Source organism: Sturnira hondurensis, unplaced genomic scaffold, assembly GCF_014824575.4.
Source record: "Sturnira hondurensis isolate 20B ecotype Veracruz unplaced genomic scaffold, ASM1482457v3 Scaffold0016462, whole genome shotgun sequence".
Classification (NCBI taxonomy): Eukaryota; Metazoa; Chordata; class Mammalia; order Chiroptera; family Phyllostomidae; genus Sturnira; species Sturnira hondurensis.
Window position 1 is genome coordinate 871,727 of NW_028089093.1, and position 26,289 is coordinate 898,015.

General features: G+C 36.8%; 1 protein-coding gene across 2 annotated transcripts in view; it reads right to left on the reverse strand.

The window, feature by feature from the left end:
• AKAP9 (A-kinase anchoring protein 9) overlaps positions 1-26,289 on the reverse strand; it is a 181,130-nt gene that overhangs the window by 47,213 nt on the left and 107,628 nt on the right. Inside the window, exons 1-3 of one of the 2 annotated variants that reach the window (XM_037066079.1) lie at positions 6,300-6,661; positions 3,243-3,405; positions 2,137-2,349 (exon numbers count right to left, since the gene is read on the reverse strand). In XM_037066079.1, the coding sequence (XP_036921974.1) occupies positions 2,137-2,349; positions 3,243-3,405; positions 6,300-6,545 (622 nt within the window). In that variant the 5' untranslated portion in view covers positions 6,546-6,661. Of the gene's footprint in view, positions 1-2,136; positions 2,350-3,242; positions 3,406-6,299; positions 6,662-26,289 lie in introns of those variants that run through there. The other variant, XM_037066078.1, reaches the window with a different exon arrangement.

The window sequence follows — 26,289 nt, forward strand, 5'->3', positions numbered from 1 at the left end:
AAAAAGTATGTCCTATCACTGAAAACAGTACTTTTTATGAAAATAGCACAGCAAATGACAACAACAACAACAAAAACCCCATTTTTACTATAAGGAAAAGAACAAAATCTAATTAAATTCAAGTATAGGAGTAACTCACCTCAGACAAAAATCAATTTATTCTAAATCTATAAAGTCACTTTTATATGCATACACAGTACACAAGAAGATCAAATACTGTGAATCTTTAACCAAGGCTATTAAGAGTTACAGGAAAATACAACTGCAATCAGAATTTTCTGTTAGTATTGCGCCTTATTAGATCCATATTCCTGAGTTAGTCTTTGTATGCTCACACGTGTATGTAGCAAGGGAAGCTGACAAGCAAGAAAGGCAGTGTGGTGTAGTGTTTTAGAGTAGAGACTGTGGGTTCAAATCCTAGCTCTGCCACTTATCTACTATGTGACACGGAACATGATATGCTTTGTTTTCCTTATACATAAAGTGGGAATAGTAATACTGCTGATCTCCAAAAGTTACTGCGGGATCTAATAAGTTAATATATGTAAAGAATAGTGCCTAGCATGTTGTAAACACCATGTAACTGTTAGCTATTATCATTAATATTAATCATACAAAAATAAACTATATGTAGTAAAGTAAAACAATCCACTAACACAGAAAATAGAAGAAACAAAACCCTAGAGTCTTTATACTAACTGGTCTGCTAACACTGTACTCAGGACTAGGAATATTGGAAATAGCATTTCTTTTAAAACAATACTGACTTAGATGTTAATATAAAAGTAAATCAACCAGAAAGTCTCTTTATGGAATTTCACTGCTGCTGTTGATACCATCATCTTATATATTTCCTGATTTAGAAACAGCATTGTGAAAAGTTATAGGCTGCAAGAGTTTAATGTATTTGTTAAAGTAAAAGTGTTTAATAAACCAAATTTTATAACAAAAAATCTAAATGATATTAATCCCTGGAAAAATAGATATAAGATGATGGACACTACAAATCTTAGTTGTTGACTTCAAATATAAATATGTACTTTTACTGTAAGAAAAGGTTTTGTTACAGAGAAAGTTAGTATAAAACACAACCGCATAATTAGAGCTATGCTAGTTGGATGAAAAGTCCAAGGGTCACCCAAAGATGGGCCATGCAATTGTATGAACACACCTGATCCAGGTGCTGCACCGACTGCAGCATCTACTAGTCCTATAAGAACAGAAAAAAACAAAACAAGGACATACACAACAGAAATATAATTTACATGTCTCCCATTCCCTAAAATAGGATAATATACACACACTAAAGAATTTAAGTAAAAGGTCAAACTACTGAATATTACCATCAGTAACATTCTGAGATGTACCAGTGCTTCTTGAATATTTTACATATATGACCTGTATACTTTCCACATTAAAAATCCCAACTCCAAACCTGTGTTGAACAAATTTGAACAGCCAGAAACAAATTACAAATGTGACAGAAAAAGCTATGTTGTATTTCTAAACTGGTAAGATTCAAATGGTAAAACTATACACAATTCCCACAGCATGTGAACTATAAAAGTGAGAGGATATGATGGATGGATTTTCAGTTCCATTATTACAAAAACTGACATGTATGTTTTTATGGCTAAACACCCTTTACTTCAACACGTTATCTAATTCCTCACTGAAGAAAAGATGAAAGGTTATTGGCAAACTCATATATTCTTTGAACTCCTACTTAGATGAAACTAGACGTCAGTCTGCTCTGAACAGCCACGGAGCTTCTCAAGGGGTTCTCCTGCAGGCCGAAACCCAGCCCCCACCTGCTGGGTTTGGTGCCAGTTCAGTGCTTTAGTTATTTAACCCAAGTGTATATTTTTGCTCCTTATCTGCTATTAAAAGAACTAAACCTTACATTATTTAAAAAATATCCTGCCTCATTATATGCACCTTTCTCTTGAGACAGAGGTTTAAAGAAAAATGAAGGGTTAACTTTTCTTGTTAAAATTTGTCAAAAGGAAAATTAAAAAATCCTGATTCTACATAGTTGGCTAATAAGACATTTACCAATAAGGTTACCAATGAAAGGGGAAAAAAGCCACCTCGAACCTCTAAGGACTGTTTCATACAAAGTCTAAAAATACATACGCTGTTCCACGGGGCCCGCCTCTGCTTTCATAGCCTCCTGCTGCCTGGACAGTAATTCTCTCTCTTCTTGGATCTGCTGTTGCTCTGCCTCTAGTTCTTGTAATCTATTACTTGCACATAACAACTCCTGCTCCAGACGATCTATTATATCAGCTTTTTCCTGAATCTGCCTTTCAAAAAAAGTTTTTTCATCTGCATAGCCATCAATGACACCTATAAGATAAAATTAACAGAGACTGGGATTATTACTTACTTCAAATTGTACCATTAGGTTTTATATAAACAATGAAAGGGGTTGCTGCAGGCAAAATAAATCATTCCAAGCTATTAAAAGTCCTGCATGAATTTGCTGCTGCTGATAGAAACTATAGTATGCTCAATGCATTATTTTATTGTGAACCATTATGTCTAAATACAAAATTCCTCTGAACTTTCTATTACTTTGCTATGCTAACGTATCACATTATGTGGGATTAACTCACTTTATTAAACAGATATAAATAGATAGATTCCTGGGAAGCTTAATATAAATCAGATGATTGTGAACTGAATCACACCTTAAATATAACAGAGAAAGTTGATATTTTAAGTGATTCTGGAAGGACCTGAATCACACCTTAAATATAACAGAGAAAGTTGATATTTTAAGTGATTCTGGAAGGACAACACTCACAACAGCACTGTAGGATGTAAACAGCATGGGGCTTTACAGGCTTAAAGCCTGGTATCATCATGTCTATGGGTGACCCTGAAAAATTACTCACATCTCTTAGCTTCAGTTTCCTCATCTTTAGACTACAAGAGCTGTTTTAGGATGGTGGGATTATGGTAACAACCCACAATCATCCATTTCTAAATTTTTTTACACTTTCTATAATTCTACTAAGCACTTTTTTATAATTAAAAATATACTTCAAAAAGTATACTTAAATTACTCCAAGTTTTAAAAAATCACTTGGAGTAATTTAAAGACAAATTACAACTACTCTTCAATGTTCACTGTTTGTTAGAATAGATTAGTGGTTTCCAAACCTGGCTTGCATTAAACTCTCTATATTTAGAGTTGAAATCTTCCCACCCTTGGTTGCCAATGGCAAGTTGCTCACCCTCGGCCTTACTGAGCTCCACAGCCAGCTGCTCTCTGGCCCTGGACTCCTCCACAAGGCGCTCCCGCAGCTCCTCTTGGCACTTAAAGGACTCAGTCGCTTCTTGTTTCTGTCTAAAGGACTCACGCATCAACTCTGTCTGTGTAACTTTTGCATGTTCGAGCTAAACAAGGAGAGAAAGTATACATGAAGGAAAACAGTATTAGGAATACCAATGTCACTTCCCCATTAAAGCTTTCAAATTTTTTAAAAAATAAAGAAATATTGTTGAACTGTAGTCATTTAATATTTCTAGTACATGCTAACATCAGCAGAGGTGTAAGTCAGTAGACAAGCAGATTAGCTGTGAACAACTTGCCATAAAAGATGTATTCTAGTTTTAGGAAGCAAAAAAAAATTGCTTCTTTTGGAAATAAACCACTTTACATCACAAGATCTGCTTTCTACTGTATAAAGAGGATATAAAAAGTTAGTAAGACATAGGTTCTTTTTGTATTTGTTAAAGAATTTTACGTAACTATATATTCTATGATAAACTGTATTTCATTTATATTTATACTTATTTATTAACTGTGAGTCCTGTTGCACACTTTGAGGAACTGATGTGATTAATACAATGGCATCAATGAATAAAATCACAAGGGTTAAACAAAATGAAATTACATTTATTACCCATGTTTTAAATACAACTATATTTCTATCCATTTGTGAAGTATCTACAAGACTCTATATGAATATTTAGTTTACTTTCAAACCTTTGGAACACAGAGGCATTACCCATAAACACAAGCCTCCTTAAAATGCCGTCACCTGTACATGCTGATCACATTAGAGAACAATTAAGACGACAATATGACACCCAAGCACTGTACAGACTCAAGGCCCAAACTCTCAAAAAACAGTGATCAGTGTTAACAGCTACATGAAATTACAGAAAAGCACTGTCTCTGGCTTAGTTTTCCAGGCTGCTGACTGCTATCTATTTTTATTGAAACAACTACATGGGGAAAAAAACTGAGCTCAAAGTAAGTATTAGTCCTAGATAATCAACACTATCAAAAATTTTTACAGTAATAACCATATACATTTATAATAGGTTCACAATGTCATAAGAATTTATAAATTATATAAAGTACTAAGTATATTAAAAATATTACCATGTTTTAAACTTAAGATATGAATCACATGGAGTAATTTCTAATTTATAGTCAGGTATCAATAACATATTATAAAATTATAGAATTTAAGAATATTTCATTTTTAAAGACCTGCTCTTCACATCTGAGTGGTATCTGCTATAGCAAACCGATTTCATGGTAACTAAATAAAGCTTTCTATGGCTACTCTAAATAAATTTTTAATGTACCTACTGTGCAATTATTCTATTTAAAACTCATACTGGAAAATTAAGCATACATTTTTAATAAAAGTATTTCTTAAAATATGTTACTGCAACATAGATAAAATTATGTATTTTTACTTCAGACTGATAAAAGAGTCTTTCCCTTTAAATATGAATAATATACATTAACGTTTATTATAAAGAAACATTATCATAAAGTATGAACTAATTTTTATATAACTACACTCCTGAATTTATAGCCACAGCCTATATTTTAAAAATGTATCAATTGTTTCTACATGTATATATGTTACTTTTTCTGTACATTATAAACTAGTTGCCTAGTAAATGCATGAAATCACTAAAAGAGTTCAAAGCTCTAACTAAAAAGAATATGAGTCTTTTTCCTTTTTCAAATTTACTTCTACAAATACAACAGAGCATTTACAACAAAAATACTTTTAGACAAGAAAATTAAGTCTTTGTTTCTATATTCACATTGTACATCTCAACAGGACCTAAGTCAGCCTTAAAGTGCATTTAAATGTTTGCCATAAGACCACAAGGAATAACTTCATTTTCTAAAACAAAACAAAAAATTGGAAGAATCAAATACAGTAAACTCAGCCAATAAATTTTGTAATCACAGCAGACAGTACCTTCACTTCAGTGGAATAAGAAATTCTCTTCCAATGTTCATATAAACACTTTATATTTTTTTTAAAAAACCTCTTCTACCCAGTTGAGGTATGATTTATTCTTAAAACCTACATAATGCCTAAACTTTAACAGATATGAAATATATAAAATTTTCATATTCAGTATTTTAAGAAACCTATCATTTTATTAAAAGTACATAGAAAGCATCAGGAAATATTCTGTCACTTTAATAGAAAAGTTTCAGGGGCAGTAACAAAACTGTTTTGAAAACCATCTGGCTCGTTAAATATTAGCTAGTGTATTATAGTTGAAGCCATTAAAGTCATAAAAAGTGCTGGGTAGCTTTTACTCAGTACTTATACTGAATAACTTGTTGTAAATCATTCACAACGTATTTCAGTCAAATGATCCTGAAGTACCAACCTATTTTGTTAAACACTTGTATCCTGAACAATGTTTACAAAAATACATTTCACATGAAAACCAAATATGGTATTTCTTCAGAGGATTAGTTGACATATTAAAAACACTGAAAATAAGTTCTTTAAGGAATTAGCTAGAAAATTAAAATTAGAATCCAGATCTCCTTTTTTCTTGTCTGGAACTATGGCCAATATGCCCTATGATTGTAAGCATTTCCTAACGGGCTCAGTGACAACTAGCTATTTTAGTTTTCACAATGCCTATTTCCTCAAATACAATCATTCCATTTTTACTCAGGACTGACATCATGAACACATAAAAAGCAAGATTCTTTAGGACAAGTAGGATCTTTTTAAACAACTTGCCCGGCATGGAAGAACTGTAATATTATCTCATTCTGCTTTCTGGAATTAAAAATGTAGACAAGTTGGGGCTCTGAGACCAAAATTCAGCCCTTCAATACATCCAGGATGAATGAGTAGTAGTAACACAGTGAACCAAACAAGATTCTATTCCATGTACCCCTACAGATACTTAAACTTCATTTCTCATTATACAGTGTTATTTTTTAAAAAATGAAAATGCATTTAAATTAAGTATAAACTAAAAGTATTAAAAATTTTTATACTTACTGAATAAGGAGGGCTAGGCAGTGAAATTTTAGAAATAAGCTTTAAAATGTGCCCATTTCTTTTATGAATAAAATGAAAAATAGAAGTATTAATAATTACTGAGTTACTCTCATCCAAATGTTCACATAGAGGAAATGGATGTGGTAAAGGCACACGAGATTCAACCTCATAAACGTCTTCATCTTGTTCTTCCAACCATGAGCCACTGAGTTTGACAGTTGCCAAATAGGTCCTGTAAGAATCCATCCTAGGAAATGCAGCTGCCAATTTTCCTCATTTACTTTATCGGTTTTCCATTACATTAAAAGTCCTTTTTAAGTTTATCAAGATATACCAGAGCAGTAAGAAAACATCTTTTTAGCACTATCCAATAAAATTATAAAGCTGATTCATAAAAAACTAAACAAAAAAACCCCTCACAAATCTAAAAAAACCAAAAAAACAAGAACTAGATCTTTCAGTCTTCATCAAAAAAAGAAAACAACAAAAAACAAAAGTGAAAGTAATGAAACACCTTTTTAACCAGAATAATTAACTAAACCCTCTAAGAATGGAAGAATAAAAAAATATAAGTATCTAGTTGGCTGAACAATTAAAATGTTTTCAGTATCAAATACATCTGTAGAAATAAGAAACCTTTCCAAGTCGAACCTGGCAGGGAAGGTCAAGTTTTAAATCTCCACAGTAGCAGTCTTGAGCAATGTAGTTGCAATATTATTTCCCTTGTTCTTGAAGCTTCACTCAATTCAAAAGTAAAAACCTCTTCCGAACTAAGCTATTCAAATAGCCTCTCACAGCGAGCCAAGGGATTCTAGTCAGTGTTCCCTGAGGAAAAGGTCAGAACAGAGGGTGTGGTTTAATGTTTTTACCTATAGGTTCTCTGACAGGTGGAATGTGAATTAATACGCCCACAGAAAAGCCTGCCTAACAGGATCCAAGCTTCACACCAGAGTTTTAAAAAGGGTATTTAGACAACTTTATAATGCTTCTAAGACAAGCTACTGTTTTTCCATCCCATTAAATTGGAATATTGTCCTAAATTGGAATATTTCCAATTTAATTTTTAAATTAAAAAGTGTGAAATCAAGTGTTGCAGTTTTGAGTCCATATTACTAATTAATTCTTCAGCTATATGAAATAATCATAATTATTTTTCTGAAAACTAAGTTAGTACTTCTTTTTGGTATTCTCTTAGAAATAACAGTCACTCTTTTAAGCAGTTACTAGAACACAGGGTGGGCAAAAGTAGGTTTACAACTGTGAATCCCCTAGAGTTTATTCTTATATTATTACTTATTATTTTCCATACAAACAACTGTAAACCTACTTTGCCCCACCCTGTATAGACAGTCCAGTTATGACCCATTTCCACAATGAATTATTTATAAAGTGAATGTTAAAGGGGAAAAAACCCCTCTTTTGAAAAGCTGCACTGTCTATAACAGGTGATAATTATATCACTTAAGGTATACTATGAACGGACTAAAACTTAAAAGTGCAAGTGTGGATCATAGCCTTCTTGTAGCTCCAGAAGCTTGGGCAATAGTGAATGATTTGGCCATTCAAAATTTTAAAAGATGAAGAATTTACTTTTTAATATTAAAAGATCTTCAAAAGTACAAGTTGATTTAAATAATTGAAAAAGCTTTTATTGTGGCACCTTTTCTCTATCTAGTAACTAAATATTCTAAACCTACAAAATCTTGATCTATAATGGAAAAACCCATATTAAAGCAAGGTTTTACTAACAAAACTCCATTTTATAGCCACTTTCACTACACGAAATTGTTTGAGGAGCCAAATACTCAAGGCCAATAATAACTAGGAGAGAGAAAATTAGATTTTCTACAGAAAGCCCAGACCTATAGGCAGATGGTTTGTGGTGAGAAAGGGGCAGCTGTCTCTTACAATTCTGGCTTAGGCAACGACAACTTTTTGTTTATTATTATGACTTCTCACGTGAGCCCTCCCATGAGCCTGTGAGAGCGGAGGCCTAATCTTACAACTGATGCAAATGCATCTGATATTACTATGGCTTCAGCAGATACAAAACCACCAGCTTTATGAACTGGCAGGACCCATGCTTATAGCAAGTCAAATTTAACTCTCAAAATACTTTCTTGGCACCCTCTGCAAATTGACATTGTATAAATAAAGCTATTTAGTTTCGGAAACACTTTATTTATGTTTATTTAGATAATCTGGCATCCAATTTCTTATTTAAAGCAAAAACAAAACCCTGAAAGTTAAGAAGTATCCCATTATAAGCAGAAACATTTAGGTAAAGGTAAGAACTAACTACAAAGACCAGAGAGAAAACACTAGAGAGGGAAAAAGAAGAAAGCAGTACATAGTAGATGAAGATGATTTAGAATGGGACAAATAGCACATAACAACAGGACCTTAGTGAATGGCATATTATATTAACTCATGTTCAGAAAGGTGATCCTAAATTAAAATAATTCAAATCATAGGTCCCTCCCTCCATTTTGAAAGCATGTAAAACTTGTTTTCATCTATGTAAAAACACACACACACGTGTGTGTTTAAGTGGTATCCCTTTGTAACTGATAATATAGGTCAAGGTTAAGAAAATAATGACACACACACGAAATACAGTAATATCATGGGGAAAAGACTCCAATACCAGTTATGATGATTAGGATAGCGTCAAAGAACATTCCTAACAACAGTGTGTATATGAATTGACAGTATGTTATATTGACTAGTGTTCAGACAGATGACTCTGAATTAGAATAAGTATTATATATATATATATTCTTTTCCTTTTAAAAAATATTTTATTATGCTATTAGAGCATAATAGCATAATAAAATGCTATTCCCCTCCGCTTTCATTCCCCTCCACTCTACACACCCGTCTCCCACCCACATTCCCCCCTTTAGTTCATGTCCATGTGTCTTAAGTTCTTTAGCTTTTATATTTCCCACACTACTCTTACTCTCCCCCTGTCTATTTTCTACCTACCATCTATGCTGCTTATTCTCTGTACCTTTTCCCCTTCTCTTCCCCTCCCACTCCCTTGGTGATAACTCTCCATGTGATTTCCATTTCTGTGGTTTTGTTCTTGTTCTAGTTGTTTGCTTAGTTTGTTTTTCTTTTAGGTGTGGTTGTTAATAACTGTGAGTCTGCTGTCATTTTACTATATATGTTTTTTACCTTCTTTTTCTTAGATAAGTTCCTGTAACATTTCATATAATAAGGGCTTGGTGATGATGAACTCCTTGAGCTTGACCTTATCTGAGAAGCATTTTTATCTGTCCTTCCATTCTAAATGAAAGCTTTGCTGGACAGAGCGATCTTGGATGCAGGTCCTTGCCTTTCATGACTTGGAATACTTCTTTCCAGCCCCTTCTTGCCTGTAAGGTCTCTTTTGAGAATTCAGCTGACAGTCTAATGGGAACTCCTTTGTAGGTGACTGTCCCCTTATCTCTTGCTGCTTCTAGGATTCTCTCCTTCATTTCAATCTTGGGTAATGTAATTATGATATGCTTTGGTGTGTTCCTTCTTGGGTCCAACTTCTTTAGGACTCTCTGAGCTTCCTGGACTTCCTGGAAGTCAATTTCCTTTGCCAGATTGGGAAAGTTCTCCTTTATTATTTGTTCAAATACATTTTTGACTTGTTCTTCTTCCTCTTCCCCTTCTGGTACCCCTATTAATTTGGATGTTGGAAAGTTTAAAGATGTCCTGGAGGTTCCTAAGCCTCTCCTCACTTTTGTGAATTCTTGTTTCTTTATTCTTTTCTGTTTGGTTGTTTCTTTCTTCCTTCTGGTCCACTCCATTGATTTGAGTCCCAGTTTCTTCCCATCACTATTGGTTCCCTGTGCATTTTCCTTTGTTTCACTTAGCATAGCCGTCATTTTTTCATCTAATTTGTGATCAAATTCAACCAATTCTGTGAGCATTGTGATCACCAGTGCTTTGAACTGTGCATCTGATAGGTTGGCTATCTCTTGGTCACTTGTATTATTTCTGGAGCTTTGGGCTGTTCTTCTGTTTTGGCCATTTTGTTTTGTCTTGTCACGCCTGTTATGTAGTAAGGGGCAGAGCCTTAGGTGTTCCCCAAGGCAGGGCAACCCAGTAGCTGGATTGTGATGCTGTATGTGGGGGGTGGGGTCCGAGAGGGCACAATGGTGCTTGCTCTGCTCTCTTTTGGACCTCAATCCCTTCCACCGCTTCCCCCAAGCAAATTGGGCTTTTCTGGTGCTAATTCCCGGGTAGGTAGGCTTGGGTATGTTCTAAGACCCTATGGGTCTCTCCAATGAACTCTCCTGTGAGGCTGGGAGCCCCTGCCGGCACGTCAACCCCCACAGGTGTTTTCAATTGGTGTTTTGAGGCTTTATTTCTTGGCACTGGGACCCTGGGTTTCGAGGTCTGTCTCGCTCCCCAGTTATCTGTGCGCAAATGTGAGACAGCTGCCCGGTCAGCCAGGTGCCTTGCATGCAGTGCCTCACTGGGTCTGCCTGTTGTCACCCCATGCCTGGGGTCTTCCAGCTGCTGCCTGCATGCCCAGGGTCCGTCCGCTGCTGCCTTGTGTGCCTGGAGTGCCTCGTGCGCCCAGTGTCACCACTTCTTGTGCAGCGATCCCTCTCTGCTCAGCTGCCTGACTCGACCCTGCCTACTGGTCAGGATGAATGCATCTATTTCAGCTCCCTAGCTGTCTAACTTCCATACAGTTCAATTTTCTATCAGTTCTGGTTGTTATTTCGTTTCTAAATTTTTGTCCTTATTTTGGTTGTGCAAGGAGGCACAGTGTGTCTACCTACACCTCCATCTTGGCCAAAAGTCCTACATATTTAATTTTACAAAGCACATAAAAATTTTTGCAACAAAAGACAGTTAAAATAAAATGACTTCAATATTTAAGGCACCATTTCAATTATCTAGAATAGGTCACTGTCCTAAGCTTCAAATAATCAATATTTTAATGTATGTTTGAAGGCTTAATTTGTGAGAGTTATGTTTCCCAAACTAAGTAGCTTTATTTGTACAATGTCAAGCTATTTAAACATTTTCCCACAAATATTTCCCTCCAATTGTAAACCACTTCTGTTGCTCTCTTGCATTTTGATTTCTTATTTCTCTAATAAGAAAGAATCCTGCATAAAATACTCCAATTGATGCTTATATAATAATCATACCGGGGGCAACACCCAATAGAAAGTGTCCAACAGTTTGCAGTTATATCTACAACAAAAATATGACAAAACAAAATCCTAACTTATATTTTTGTTTCAACTTTGGAAAGGCCTATTTTTTGAGAAAAACATAAAAACATGTAACTCAAGAGTCCATTATTCTTAAAAATGACAAAATTTATAGCATCATGAAAACTGCCTATAATAAAAATCACTCTGTGGGAATAAATCCTTATTCACTAATTTCCTCCAGGGCCTCAGGAATCTCTTGGTAAATAATTTCCTGTGGCTCTAAATAGTTATCTCTGGATTGTAAAAATTTAAATTGCTGGAAGACTATTTTCTACAGAACAGGCTGATTTCTATAGCTACCTGATCCAAGAATCAGGAATCTAAAACTGGACTTCCGGCCAAGATGGAGGCATACGTGGAAACACTGTGCCTCCTTGCATAACCAAGTTTAAAGACAACAAAGTTTTAGTAACAAAAATGCAACCAAAACACAGAAAATTGAACTGTACTTAAGTTCGACAACAACAAACCATTCAGCCAGACCAGTAAGAGGGGTGGAGTCAGTGGCTGGCAGAGTAGGGTCGTGCAGGAAAAAGCATCTGGACCAACCCAGGCACGCAGGTGGCGGTTGGCAGATCCCAGGCGTGTGGTGACAACAGGCAGACCGAGTGAGGTCACAAGGCGGCTGGCAGACTGTGGTCACACACAGATAAAGCAGGCAAAGGATCAAGCAGGGAGCCAGACTGCGCAGGCTAGGGCCCCAGCAATGGGAATTAAAGCCTAAAAGCACCAATTGGAAAAACTTTCGGGGTGGAGGTGCCAGGAGAAGCTCCCAGGCTCACAGAGTTTGTTGGAGAAATCCACAGGGTCCTGGAGGGTGCACAGGCCCACACACCTGGGAGCCGGCACCAAGGGGCCCAGTTTGCTTGCGGGAAGCAGCAGAGAAGACCGAAATCTGAGAGAGAGCAGAACAAACACCACTGCCCCTCTATTGACACCGCCCTCACATATAGCGTCTGGGTTGCCCCACCCTGGTGAGAACTTAGGGCTCTGCCCCTCATATATAACAGGTGCAAACAGATCAAAACATTATGGCTCAAGAAGAACAGCTCAAAGCCCCAGAGCCAATACTTCTAAGTGACCAAGAGATAGCCAACCTATCAGATGCACAGTTCAAAACACTGGTGACCAGGATGCTCATAGAACTGGTTGATTTTAGTCACAAATTAGAGGAACAAATGACGGCTATGCTAAGTGAAACAAAGGAAAATGCACAGGGAACCAATAGTGATGGGAAGAAACTGGGACTCAAATCAATGGAGTGGACCAGAAGGAAGAAAGAAACAACCAAACAGAAAAGAATAAAGAAACAAGAATTCACAAAAGTGAGGAGAGGCTTAGGAACCTCCAGGACATCTTTAAACTTTCCAACATCCAAATTAATAGGGGTACCAGAAGGGGAAGAGGAAGAAGAACAAGTCAAAAATGTATTTGAACAAATAATAAAGGAGAACTTTCCCAATCTGGCAAAGGAAATTGACTTCCAGGAAGTCCAGGAAGCTCAGAGAGTCCTAAAGAAGTTGGACCCAAGAAGGAACACACCAAAGCATATCATAATTACATTACCCAAGATTGAAATGAAGGAGAGAATCCTAGAAGCAGCAAGAGATAAGGGGACAGTCACCTACAAAGGAGTTCCCATTAGACTGTCAGCTGAATTCTCAAAAGAGACCTTACAGGCAAGAAGGGGCTGGAAAGAAGTATTCCAAGTCATGAAAGGCAAGGACCTGCATCCAAGATCGCTCTGTCCAGCAAAGCTTTCATTTAGAATGGAAGGACAGATAAAAATGCTTCTCAGATAAGGTCAAGCTCAAGGAGTTCATCATCACCAAGCCCTTATTATATGAAATGTTACAGGAACTTATCTAAGAAAAAGAAGGTAAAAAACATATATAGTAAAATGACAGCAGACTCACAGTTATTAACAACCACACCTAAAAGAAAAACAAACTAAGCAAACAACTAGAACAAGAACAAAACCACAGAAATGGAAATCACATGGAGAGTTATCACCAAGGGAGTGGGAGGGGAAGAGAAGGGGAAAAGGTACAGAGAATAAGCAGCATAGATGGTAGGTAGAAAATAGACAGGGGGAGAGTAAGAGTAGTGTGGGAAATGTAAAAGCTAAAGAACTTAAGACACATGGACATGAACTAAAGGGGGGTTATGTGGGTGGGAGAGGGAGTGCAGGGTGGAGAGGAATGATAGGGTGAAATGGGACAACTGTAATGGCATAATCAATAAAATATATTGAAAAGAAAAAAAAAAGAATCTAAAACCACGCTCTCAAATATAACTTTTCTGCAGAACTACAGAGACTACTGAATAAAGATTATGTTAAAGAGATTTATCTTTCTGATGGCCTGAGGGCAGTCTCTAAGTACTTTTCCTCATATTATAATGAAAGCTATGGCAAACAATAAGAAACAACAACAGGTTGAATATAAGCCCAATTTTATTGTAGCCTGTCTGGGCAAAAGAGAAGTAAAATCCATCATAATAAGTGTATTATTATATGGATTTGGACACAGCACTGGGCAAATCACTTGTCAAATCAAATACTACTATAATAGACATTGTGAAGTTAGTCTCTAAGGTAGATGCCCTAACACTTGGTAAAGAAAGTGCTTACTAGGTCTTTTATTGCAGAAGAAAGTACCTACAGAACCTAAAGCAGCTGCAAACCTTAAAACTAAGTATAAGGCATAATCATGTATCTTCCACTAAAATTATACTACAAACAAAACCATACCATTAATAAAAAAGAACCTTGACATTTAACAATATTTACTTAGACCATGAACCTTTTCAGTGAAACTCTGCCCCAACCCCAAACACACGCCCACAGTCATGGGCAATAATCTCCAACTTTGATGGAGGCAGGGTTTTTCTGATCCAAAAGCCGCATCTACCACCTCTGTTCTGGGTTCCATTATCACCTACACGAAGGACCTGACTCCACAAACCCAACTGTCTGGCACCTTTAACCTTGTTAGTGAATATAAACTCCTCCAACCCTTAAAAACACTCCCCTTCTCAAGCTAGTACTCTCCTGTTTTCTTCACAGCTTGATGTCATGACATTGCTATTTCTTCAACTCTATTCCTTTAACTCTTTGAACATTAAGTATTAAGTTTCTCCTCTACCAACCCCAAAGAACTCTTCTCATCAAGGTCACTATGACACCCATATTGAAATACCCAATGGACACCACCATCCTTGTCATCCATGACTTCTCCATGGTAACTGATACTTTTTTAGAAACATTCATTTTTTGGCTTTAATGGCACTATTCTCTTGATTTTCCTTTTGTCTCTTATTGCTGGTCTCCTTTGTACTTACCTATCTATATTCTGTTTTAAATGTCAGCATTTTATTAGTATACAAAACTCACTCTGTAGACTCTCCAACACCAAAGCATCGAAAGTCCTCAACACACGGCAACTTCCAATCTAGTTCTCCACACACTCTAGACTCTAGTGAATCTTTACTTGATGCTCCCTCCATGCATTTCCAACTCAGTAGCTAAAACAAAATTCATTATTCACTTATTTTGTACCCTTATCTCAATAAATGAAATATACCCACAAGTTGGTTGAGTCAAGAGTCATGCCTGGTTTCTCTCCTTTTCCTTATGTTCCACATCCAACCAGTCACCAACTTCTATCAAAATTCAACTTCCTAGCCTGGCCAGGTAGCTCAGTTGGTTGTAGGTCTGATCCCCGGTGAGGGCACATATAAGAAACAACTGATGAATGCATAAAAAAATGGAACAACAAATCCATGTTTCTGTGTCTCTCCCTCTCCCTTCCTCTCTCTTCCCCCAAAATAAAAAAAATCAACTTCCTAAAAATTTGAAAATCACTGTCCTCCTGACTTAATTTGATCTTGATCATTTTCCACTTAGAATGTTCTAAGAGCTTCCTGTTTCTCTACATTCAGCATCTAACCTCACCATCTTCCTGCTCATCCATCTGCCTGAGAAATCTAAAACACAATTTCGATATTACTACTTTCTTGCCAAAATTATTTTAATGACTCCCCAACTTTTCAGCATGAAGTTAAAATGACTGAACTTAGCCCATAGTGGACTTGACAGGTAACTACTGCCTATCATCCTTCTACCCTCAGGTTCTATCAGTTTTTCATGCTCCACCCCAAATTGTTTATCACATAGAACTGTCCAGTCCTCACACACATCATGCTGGTTTTCCACCAACATGCTATTCCTTTTGCCACAAATTTTCTTCTTGACCTATCTGATTTCTACTTGTCTTTAAGTCTTGAGTTCCTTTCCTAAAATTTTCTCTGGAATTATACTTTCATCTCCATCACTCAACTGAAACTGGTCTTGTATGGTTACAGATGACCACAGATTTCAGAATCGAGTCTTCAGTTTGTAACTTACACGACCTATCAGCAGTAACTGATTCACTCCTTTCTAAGACACTGAAGCCAGACTGCCAGGGTTCAAATTCCAACTCTATCACTTAACAGGTAAGCGGAGGCAAGTGACTTCTCTAACTGGTTTCTGCACTTCTGCCACGGATCTCTCCACCCCCTATCCAGTCTATTTTTAACAAGGCAGTCAAAGGGATCCTTTTGAAAAATAAGTTAGATTATTACTCAAAAACTGCTAATGAACACAAACTGGAAATAATCTACATTTCTTCCAAACAGCAAATGGATAAACTGTGTTGCATGCATACAATGAAATACTCCCCAGTTATAAAAAGGAACTGTTAATACACATAACAACATAGATGAATCTTAAATACACTTTGTTAAGGCCATGAAGCCAGACTTAAGACAATACACAATACATGACTGTATTTATGACACTCTGGAAAAGGAAAACTAGAGGGATGGAAAGCAACCAATGGTTGCCCAGGCCAGAAGGTGGAGGAGGGGCCACCAACAAAAGAGCAGCACCAGGAAATTCTGGGCTGATGGATTTATTTAGTAACACATTTGTGGTGGTAGATACATACTCTATGTATCTGTCACCAAAAAAACCCACAAAAAAGTGTCTACACAAATGTAGGAGAACCCAAATTAGAATAGAAATTGTAGCAAATGGTTCTAACTATATTAAAAATGAGTAACAGCATGGGGTGGGGACAGAAAAAAGTTAACCTAAGCTTCTTTGAAAAACAGTATTCTGACTTTATAAGGCTTAAGACAAAACACAGTGTATACAAATACTGTACCCTAACTAATAAATTTGCTTATTACTTTACAGGTATATATTCCTATCAGAATTTGTTTTTACTACCTAGACAGATAGAGATGTTTTCAAGCTGTCTCCTGAGAGAAGTAGAAGTCATGACACCTGGTAGTAACAGGCACATCTAGCTTTCCTATCTTGGTTTCTAAATGTTCACCAACAAAAAGAACTTGAAGCCTTTGGAAAAGCGGTTGATTCTAGGGCTGAAGCAGGAAAAATACATGCTGGGCCTGGAGCCTCTGATAGTAAAAATGCTCAAAAGTAAGCACTTTGCTTGCGAGGGTATAAACACCAACCTAAAAAAATTCTCAATGCCAAAGACAGAAGCAAAACATATCACTACAGTACTGAATTATAACCCAGTTAAAAAAACAAAACAAAACACGGGTTCATAAGGATCCTGATTAGTTAAATAGATGTGAATGAAGAGACAACTCTTACAGGAAAACTTCAATCAGTAATTAAAACAATGTGGAAAATAGCCCTGGCTGGTGTGGCTCAGCGGATTGAGCATGGGCCTGTGAATCAAAGGATCGCAGTTCAATTCCCAGTCAGGGCACATGCCTGGGTTGCAAGCCAGTCCCCAGCAGGAGACACATGAGAAGCAACCATACATTGATATTTCTCTCCCTCTCTCTTTCCCTTCCCTTCTAAATATAAATAAAGTCTAAAAAAAAAGAATATGGAAAATAAACCTCACAGTAATAACTGTGCAGGCAAAGTTTACTAATGTAGGCTAACATTACTGGGTGAAAGTTTAAGAAGAAACAAAATCATTGGCATATTCTAAAGTACTCCCCAAGACACTTATTAATTACAAAGAGGCAAAAATACTAATATTACAGTGGAGAAAGAAACACATAAGATATAACAATTAATCAATATTTATATCTCCAATTTAAAAAACAAAACAAAAAACTATGGACTGTGCTTTCTGTGGCTTCTCTAACAAATTTATGTTTACTCTCAAGTAATGAAAATATTATTCTACCTTTGTAGCTTTATTTTTAATAACTAGGTCTATCGTGTAATATATCTTTTTTGCATGCTGTGAGGTGGAGGCTAAGGTTCTTTTTTTTTTCTTTTTCCATATAGATATCTAGCTTCAGAAATTTTGGGAGAAAAAATTTCTTTCCCCAGTGAATTACTTTGCGGTCTTTGTTGAAAAAGTCATTTGATTATATGTGTATGGGTTTGTTTCTGGAACCTCTATTTTGCTCCACTGGTGTGTACTTTCTACCAGTACAGGAATGTCTTGCTTTATATTAAATCTCAAAGTCAGGTAGCACAAGTCCTCCAAACTTGTTATTTTTCAAAATCCTTTTGCCTGTTCTAGGTCCTTTGATAGGTCCTTTCGAATCACCTAGTCAATTTCTGTTTGTAAAAAACTGCTGGGACTTAGATTGGCATTACCTTGTATCTACAGGTTAATGTAGAGAAAACTGACAACAAGATCATCTCCCAATCCACAGACACTGTGTATATTCCATTTATTAAGATTTTCTTTTACTTAGATCAGCAATGTTCTCCAGTTTTCACTAGAGTTCTTTTCCATATTTTGTAGTACCACTTGTTTGTGGATGCTATTGTAAAGGATGTTTTAACAAGTTTCTCTACAGTCCAAGTCAGGGGGCTCGGTTGGAGCATGCTCCTGTACACCAAAAGGTTATCGGTTTGATTCCTAGCCAGGACACATACAAAGGGTGTGGGCTGGATCCATGGTTGGGCATGTAAGGGAGGCAACCAACTGAGCTTCTCTTTCACATTGACATTTCTCTCTCTCTCTCTCCCTTCCTCACTCTCTAAGATCAATGAACATGTCCTCAATGAGGATTTAAAAACACTATCTACAAATGATACGTAATTGTGTGTGTAACTGCATATGAAAGAGTGTATACTATAACACTTCAGAGAGTCATAAGGGAAGACATGGAAATACCATTGTGCAAGCGCATGTGGGCACACACAGGTCCATGGTACCTGTTGCTCAGAATTGGATAAATCATACTCCTTAGTTCATGGCACTAAGTTTCATCACTGGTCCATGCATGACATATACATTTTTGTACATACATATGTATTTTCAGTAATGTGAAAAGTATCTTCCAATCTGCCTCTCCAAACAAAAGCAAAAGAAAACAAAAGATTAACATTACCAACAATAAGACACTGACATCACGCGCATACCCTGATGGCTCACACTGAGAGGATCCATTGCTTCCAGGGTATTCTTGTCAAAAATGTGTAAGCATCATGTAAACATGAGAAAATGTCATAAAAATCTAAATTGGGGGACGTTCTACAAAATGACTGGCCAGTGCTTTTAAAGCATGAAGGTCATGAAAACAAAGACAGACTCAGGAACTACCAGAGACTGGAGGAAAAAAAGAAGCCATGACAGCGAAATGCAACGTGGGATCCTGGAACAGACCCTAGAACAAAAAAAGGACATTAGAGGGAAAACTGGTAAAATTTAGCTGGTGTTTAGTTAAGGACAGTGTACCAGTTTTAATTTCTTAGTTTTGATAATTATAGTATGGTTATGCAAGATATTATTAGGAGGATTCTGGTGAAGGATACATGGGAAATCACTGTACTATTTTTACAACTTTTCTGTAAGTCTAAAGTTATTTTGAAATAAAGAGTTAAAAAATTATACCCAATGATTCCACATCTCATTAAGAATTAAATCCAAGCTCCATGTAATCTGGTTCCCAGATATTTTAACTTCATCTCCCATACTTCCCCTTTCCTTGTTCCAGCTGCACTGGTGTCTGTCAGCCACAAAAAGCAACAAAAAAGGTAAGCACAAGATCATTTAAGAACTTCTGTATTTGCTATTTCTTTGCCTGAAACATTCTTCCTTTACTTACCTACTTACCTGTTTCCTATATGTAGTTAAAGTGATATTCAAGCATATTTATTATCACAGAGAAACGATTTCTGTAATTTCCCTACATAATGTTCCCGTCCCCCATTATGCTCTATCTCCTCCTATTTTACTTTTCTTCACAGTAGATATCATTATCTGACACACTATATATTTATTGTCAGTCACCACCACTAAATATTTATTTTACTTATTTATTTTTAGAGAGGGGGAAGGAAGGGAGAAAAAGAGGGAAAGAAACATCAATATGTGGTTGCCTCTCATGCACCCCCTACTGAGGACCTGGCTTGCAATCCAGGCATGTGCCCTGAATGGGAATCAAACCAGCAACCCTTTGGCTGGCGCTCTATTCACTGAGCCACACCAACCAGGGCTCCACCATTAAAATATTCAACTCTATAAAAGTAAGTATTTTGGAGAGACTCCAGTCAAGATGGAGACTTCCAGTCATAGGTAAACACGGCTCACCTCTGCACATAACCACATCAAAATTGCTACTAAAGTATGACCAAAGATCACTCAGAGCCATCAGAAATCTAGCTGAATGTTAACCCAACAACTAAAGAACTAAAGAAACCATATCAAGCCCTGGCTGGTGTAGCTCAGTGGATTGAGCACAGGCCTGCGAACCAGAGGATCGCAGTTCGATTCCCAGTCAGGGCACATGCCTGGGTTGCAGGCCAGTTCCCTGCAGGTCCACTCCCAGCAGGGGACGCACAAAAGGCAACCATACATTGTTGTTTCTCTCCCTCTCTCCTTCCCCTCTAAAGATAAATAAATAAATAAAATCTTAAAAAAAAAAAAAGAAACCATATCAATCCAGAAGGGTAGGAGATGCGGAGATGCAGAGATGCGAAGACATGGAATGGGTATGTCCCACACACACGTGGTGCGTAAATATTTGGGAGGGATATCTCAGGAGTCAGCGGTCCCAGACCCACACCAGGCCCTCCAGCCCAGGGTATCAGTGCAGGAAGAGAAGCCTTCATAACTTCTGCCTCTAAAAACAGAGATTGGAATTGATGAAAAAAAAAACTACTGAACTTCTTGGAAGTTCCTCTTAAAGGTCCAATTCTGAATTTAGATGTCTTCCCTCTGAGTTCCAACACCAGTGGAGTAGCAGCTTGAAAGGTACCCATGGCATAGGGGGAGGAATTGAAGTGTCTGGCATCAGGGGGAAGCTCTCTCCCAGGGAGAAAGGTGGGCTGAGGCCACTGTGCTTTCTCTGAGCCCTTCCTTGCCAAGCCACTGAACTAGAAGGCAGGAAACATATCTGAGACTCCATAAGCCTGGCTTACAACCTTTATCCCACCCAGGCCTTTATCTGAGGCTCTGCCACACCCAACTTACAGGCCTGCCTCCAGCTCCATATCTCTGGCTCAGCAGCCCCAGGCCTGGCAGTAGCAGCAGCCAACTTTGGATCACAGTTTGGCTTTGCCTAGGAATCTCCGAGTCCAGCACAAGTAGTAGTCATCTCCCATTGCTTTATAGCTCATGTTGGGTGGTTCCAGGAAGGACACAGGTGGTGGCTGACCCTAACCTGCACCACCAGGGTAACTTCAGAGCATGCACACCAAGCGGACAGTTACAAACCACATCGGAGCACCACCAGCCTGCCCTAGCACAGTGGACCTTCACGGAGGGTGGAAGTTGGTGGTCAGCAGTTATAGCCAGTCCTTGAAGCTGACTGCGCTGGCTAAATCCCTCACATTGACCTGCCAACAGCAAACCAGGCTCAACTACAAGAGGAGGGTGTACTCAACACACATGGAGGGCGCACCCTAAGCATCCAGTTTGGGTGATAAGGGAGGCTGTGTCACTGGAGCCTACAGGCCATGTCACCAAGCAGTGAGTCACAGTGGCTCTACATAATAGAAACAAATACAGGGAGGCTGCCAAAATAAGGAGACAAAGAAACATGGCCAAAATGAAAGAACAGATCAAACCTCCAGAGAAAGAACTAAATGATATGGAGACAAGCAATCTATCAGATGCAGAGTTCAAAATATTGGTTGTAAGGATGCTCAAGGAACACAGTGAGTACTTCATCAGCATAAAGAAGAGCCAGGGAGAAATAAAGGTTATATTAATGGAAATAAACAATTTACAGTGAATCAACAGTAGAGCGGATGAAGGTGAGAATCAGATCAATGGTTTGTAATATAAGGAAAAAACAACCAATCAGAACAAGAAGAAAAAATAATCTAAAAAATGAGGATAGTGCAGAAGTCTCTGGGATAACTTCAAGCTAACCAACATCCACATCATAGGGGGGTGCCAGAAGGAGGAGAGAAAGAGTAAGAAATTGGAAATCTATTTGAAAAAATAATGAAAGAAATCCTTCCTAATTTGGTAAAGGAAATAGACATGCAAGTCCAGGAAGCACAGAGTACCACCACCGAGAGGAATGTAAACAAACCCACATAAAGATACATCGTAATTAAAATGCCAAAGTTTAGAGATAAAGAGAGAATATAAAAGTAGCAAGAGAAAAGCAGTTAGTTACCTACAGGGGATTTCCCATAAGGCTGTCAGCCTATTTTTCAAAAGAAACTTTGCAGGGTAGAATGGATTAGCAATAAATACTCAAAGTCATGAAAAGCAGGGATGTACAACCAAGATTTCTCTACCCAGCAAAGCTATCATTTAGAATGGAAAGGCAAATAAAGAGCTTCCAAGACACGAAAAAACTAAAGGAGTTCATTATCACCCAAGCATTATCATATGAAATGTTAAAGGGACTTAGTTAGGCAAAAGAAGGTCAAAACTATGAATAATAAAATGTCAATAAACATACACATGAAAAACAAGGATTCTGTCCATTTTGTCCATTACTGTACTTCCAGTACCTAGAAAAACAAGTGTTATATGGTAGGTGCTCAATAAATTCGATAAATGAGTGAGTGTGAAACCCTCTAACAAACCTTGCTTAGTTCCACCTTACCCTAAAAGGTCAGATGCTCTTCTTTTTTCTAGTCTCAGGCTATCCTGTGCAGAGCTATTCACATGAATTTCCCTTTCACTGCAAGCACAATTATAATACTGTCTCTAAATTGTTTAAAAATTTTTAATAAGTAAAAATAAATCAAGGTAAAAGGAAATATTCCATTACGAAGAAGAACCAAATACTGACATATTGAAAAGAAAATGGAATGCCAGTTGTTTCACAAAGATGACTGCACATTGTTTATATTTTTATAACTATTAAAATATTTATCATGTTCAGAATAATTCTAGTTTTTTATGAGAATAATTTAAAGTCATCAATGGTTACAAATATCTATTTATGGATGAGTAGTAACTGAACTAAAATTAGTTTAAAAGAAGTTTTACAAAGCTCCTATTCCCAATGCCTGAAAAATATAATTCACCCAAGGCATATCTCATTTTTATACTAAATGTCAACAACTACTTCAACCTTTTATAAAACAGATATTAGTAGAACACTTCAAAATTCTGCTAGAATAATACACACATTATACTAATAATCTCTAGATCAACAGTCCTCAAACTTTTGTGTGTATCAGAATTACCTAAAGGACTCATTAAAGCACGGGTTCCATCATTCAGAAGGTCTGGTTGGGGTGGGGACTAAGAATTTATATTTAGACGAGTCCTTAGTGATACTGATATTTCTGGTTTAGAGACTACACTTTTGAGAACTGCTTCCTATTCTAGGCAGTTTTTGCAATGTTTCAGTACAGTAAAAGTTAGATAACATATTGCTGATTCAATACTTAACAAATTGAGAATAATCTGGCTCCTACTGTACCTCACACTACCTGGTACCTTAAGCAGATATGATGAGCTGTGACCATAGCCCAGGAAACTGAGTATTTCAGGTAGACCTGACACACTTGTCTACAGGCAATAGTCATGAAGCAGGGGGAAGAGTGGCCTATAGGAACATTGCAACTACTGACCACTTTTGATTTATTTACTGTTCTCCACAATGCTTGTGAAAAGACAAATACACTGCATTAACTGCACTGTTCATAATTTGCAATGGTATCAAGTAGTAGCAACATTAACAGTACTCAAGATCCAGGTCAAAGTACTCAACAATGGCCAAAAAGGAAAAAGTACAAATGGTTGTTTTCATGGTATGAAAGAATACAAATCACAAAATTAAATACTGATGTGACTGGAATAAGCCCTCCAAAAGCAGCATCATGTAGAAATTCGGAATTTATACTATACAGCTCATGAAATAAAAAAGGTAAAACGTACATGCACTCGAGCCTTCAAGGTGTTGAAAAGCAACAATGAAAAACACCTGGTACGCTGGCCCCATTAATTTAGTGGCGCATCAGATTGTTAAAGTGGCTTGTGCACAAGCATTTTAAAAGAAAGTCAATCTGTGGCCTGTGTTAATTAGAAAAGTAAAGACTTCTGAAAACAGTAAATCTTAGTAGACAATATTACTTTCTTATAGTAGCTATGAAAAGTACACAGCATTCATAATTTCAGCATTTGAGCTTAAGTAAAGTCTCTTGAAACTAAAGCTGAAAAAAATATAGTGAAGATTAAAATTCTCTAAGCCCTGGCCAGGTGGCTCAGTTCACTGAAGCATTGTCCCTTACACCAAAAGTTTGCAGGTTTGATTCCCAGTTGGGGCACATATGGGAGGCAACCAATTGATGTTTCTTATGTCAACGTTTCTCTTTTTCTCTCTCCTTTACTCTCTCTCTAAAAATCAATAAAAAGCATACCCTTGGGTGAGAATTAAAAATAAATAAATAAAAAAAATAATTTGATCTAAAGTATAATTTAATACCTTGTTAAATTAATAAAACAAATGAAGCCTGTATCTTTCAATGCCATTTCCTTACTAGTACTTAGGATATTGGCAAAGAAAAATAAACCGCTGTGGTTTGAGTGAAAGATGGGATCGCTATTACTGTTTATATAAACAGTCACTCATTCTACTGTATGTTGGCAAATGCACAAAGATCTGAGTTTTCAGAAATACCACTTTCTTAGTTCTTTGTGATGCTCAAGGAAATTTTTGCATTACTGAAGCAAAAGCATTTTAGTCATTTGTACCTGTTGTGAAAGAAAGCTTCAGAGAAACAACTGCCCAAAGATAGCAATAATAATTATATATCATAGCGCATCTTCAGAATTTATCTATGGAAACATCTTGAGACCTACTTAACTTAATATGAGTACCTTTGTTTGGCCCGTCAATCAAGATGCAATCCAGAAGTTTTATCAGCAGATGTATTACAATATATTCCCCTGGTCAATTAGCGAATTCCCATCCCAACGTGTGATCCATCAGTCACCTCCTGTACATGTCCCAACTGGGGACTAAACCCACAACCTAGGCATGTGCCCTGACCAGAGCACAACCGGCAACCTTTTCATTTGCATTTGCAGGATGACGCCCAACCCAGCCACACTGGTCAGGGAGGATTCTTTTGCTTTTGAAGATATAGTGCATTCTCTACCGAAGAAGAGAAAAAAGATGGTCTCCCAACAAAGAATGAACCTGAGGGAAACTCTGGTTGAGTGTCATATCTGACTACTAAGAAGACAAATATTTCATTGGAAATACATGTTGTTTTGATAATGCTTCTTCATTAAATGCTAATAGCAAGTTACCAACAAAAAGGAAAAAAGGAGTAATAAACTGATAATGCTAAGTTAATGAAACAGGTAATTAACACATTACTCCAAGTGCCACTACCCATGAGATGAGTCAAGAATGGCCTACATTCACTAACTTAACCTGAAAGTAAATGAATCCAACATTCAAACACAAAATATGTAACACTGTCAAATCTGCTACACCCAGTTGTTGTTGCAAAAAACAAATAGAATAATATGATATAGAAAAAAGGCAGCATCGATGAAAGCCAGATATCAGAAATAACAAAGTCAAAGATACTCTTTAAACTTCTCAACTTGTTTGAAACACACTTGGATCTAAGATGCTCTGAATAAAGGTAACAAAGAAAATGGTAATTAATACTGGCCCTTACCCAAAAGAATTATTTGATTAATATGAAAGCTTTGATTCTATAGTTCATAAATTTCTAAATTTCAGTTGAACATTTTTAAAAGAGTGAATTTTCTTCATTTTAAAGTAGCAAATAATTTTAAAAATTCTGCATATAAACTTTGAGAGACAATTATATAAATTTCACACATAAAATTTTATAGATGGAGAACACTGCTATTTAAGTTATAAATATAATGGTTTAAAATTTTTCTATAAAAATTGTACTTTAATATAGAAACTATGCCACACTCAAATTTTTAAAAAAGATAGTCTATCAAATGGTCTAAATATATTTGTGAAAACGATATAAAAACCATGTAAGGAAATAGTAATGTTATGACATACTATAGCACATAGTTTTAGGGATAACTTACACTACTCCTTCAAATAAATTATATATATTATAGTGGAATATTTCATATAATGGTGAATTTAAAATCTCTTTTGGTATCAAGAAGTAACATGTAAGAGTCTAGAAAAACATTCAATTTTAGAACCAGAGGAGCCCGCCAGCACTTCCGGCTGTACCACCTAAAGAGAAGACTGCTGACTCGGGTGCTGGTTGTCACAGAGACAGCCGATTTTTAAGGGGGAGCCTGACTAAATTTCTTTGGAACCCAGGTAGAGAAAACATT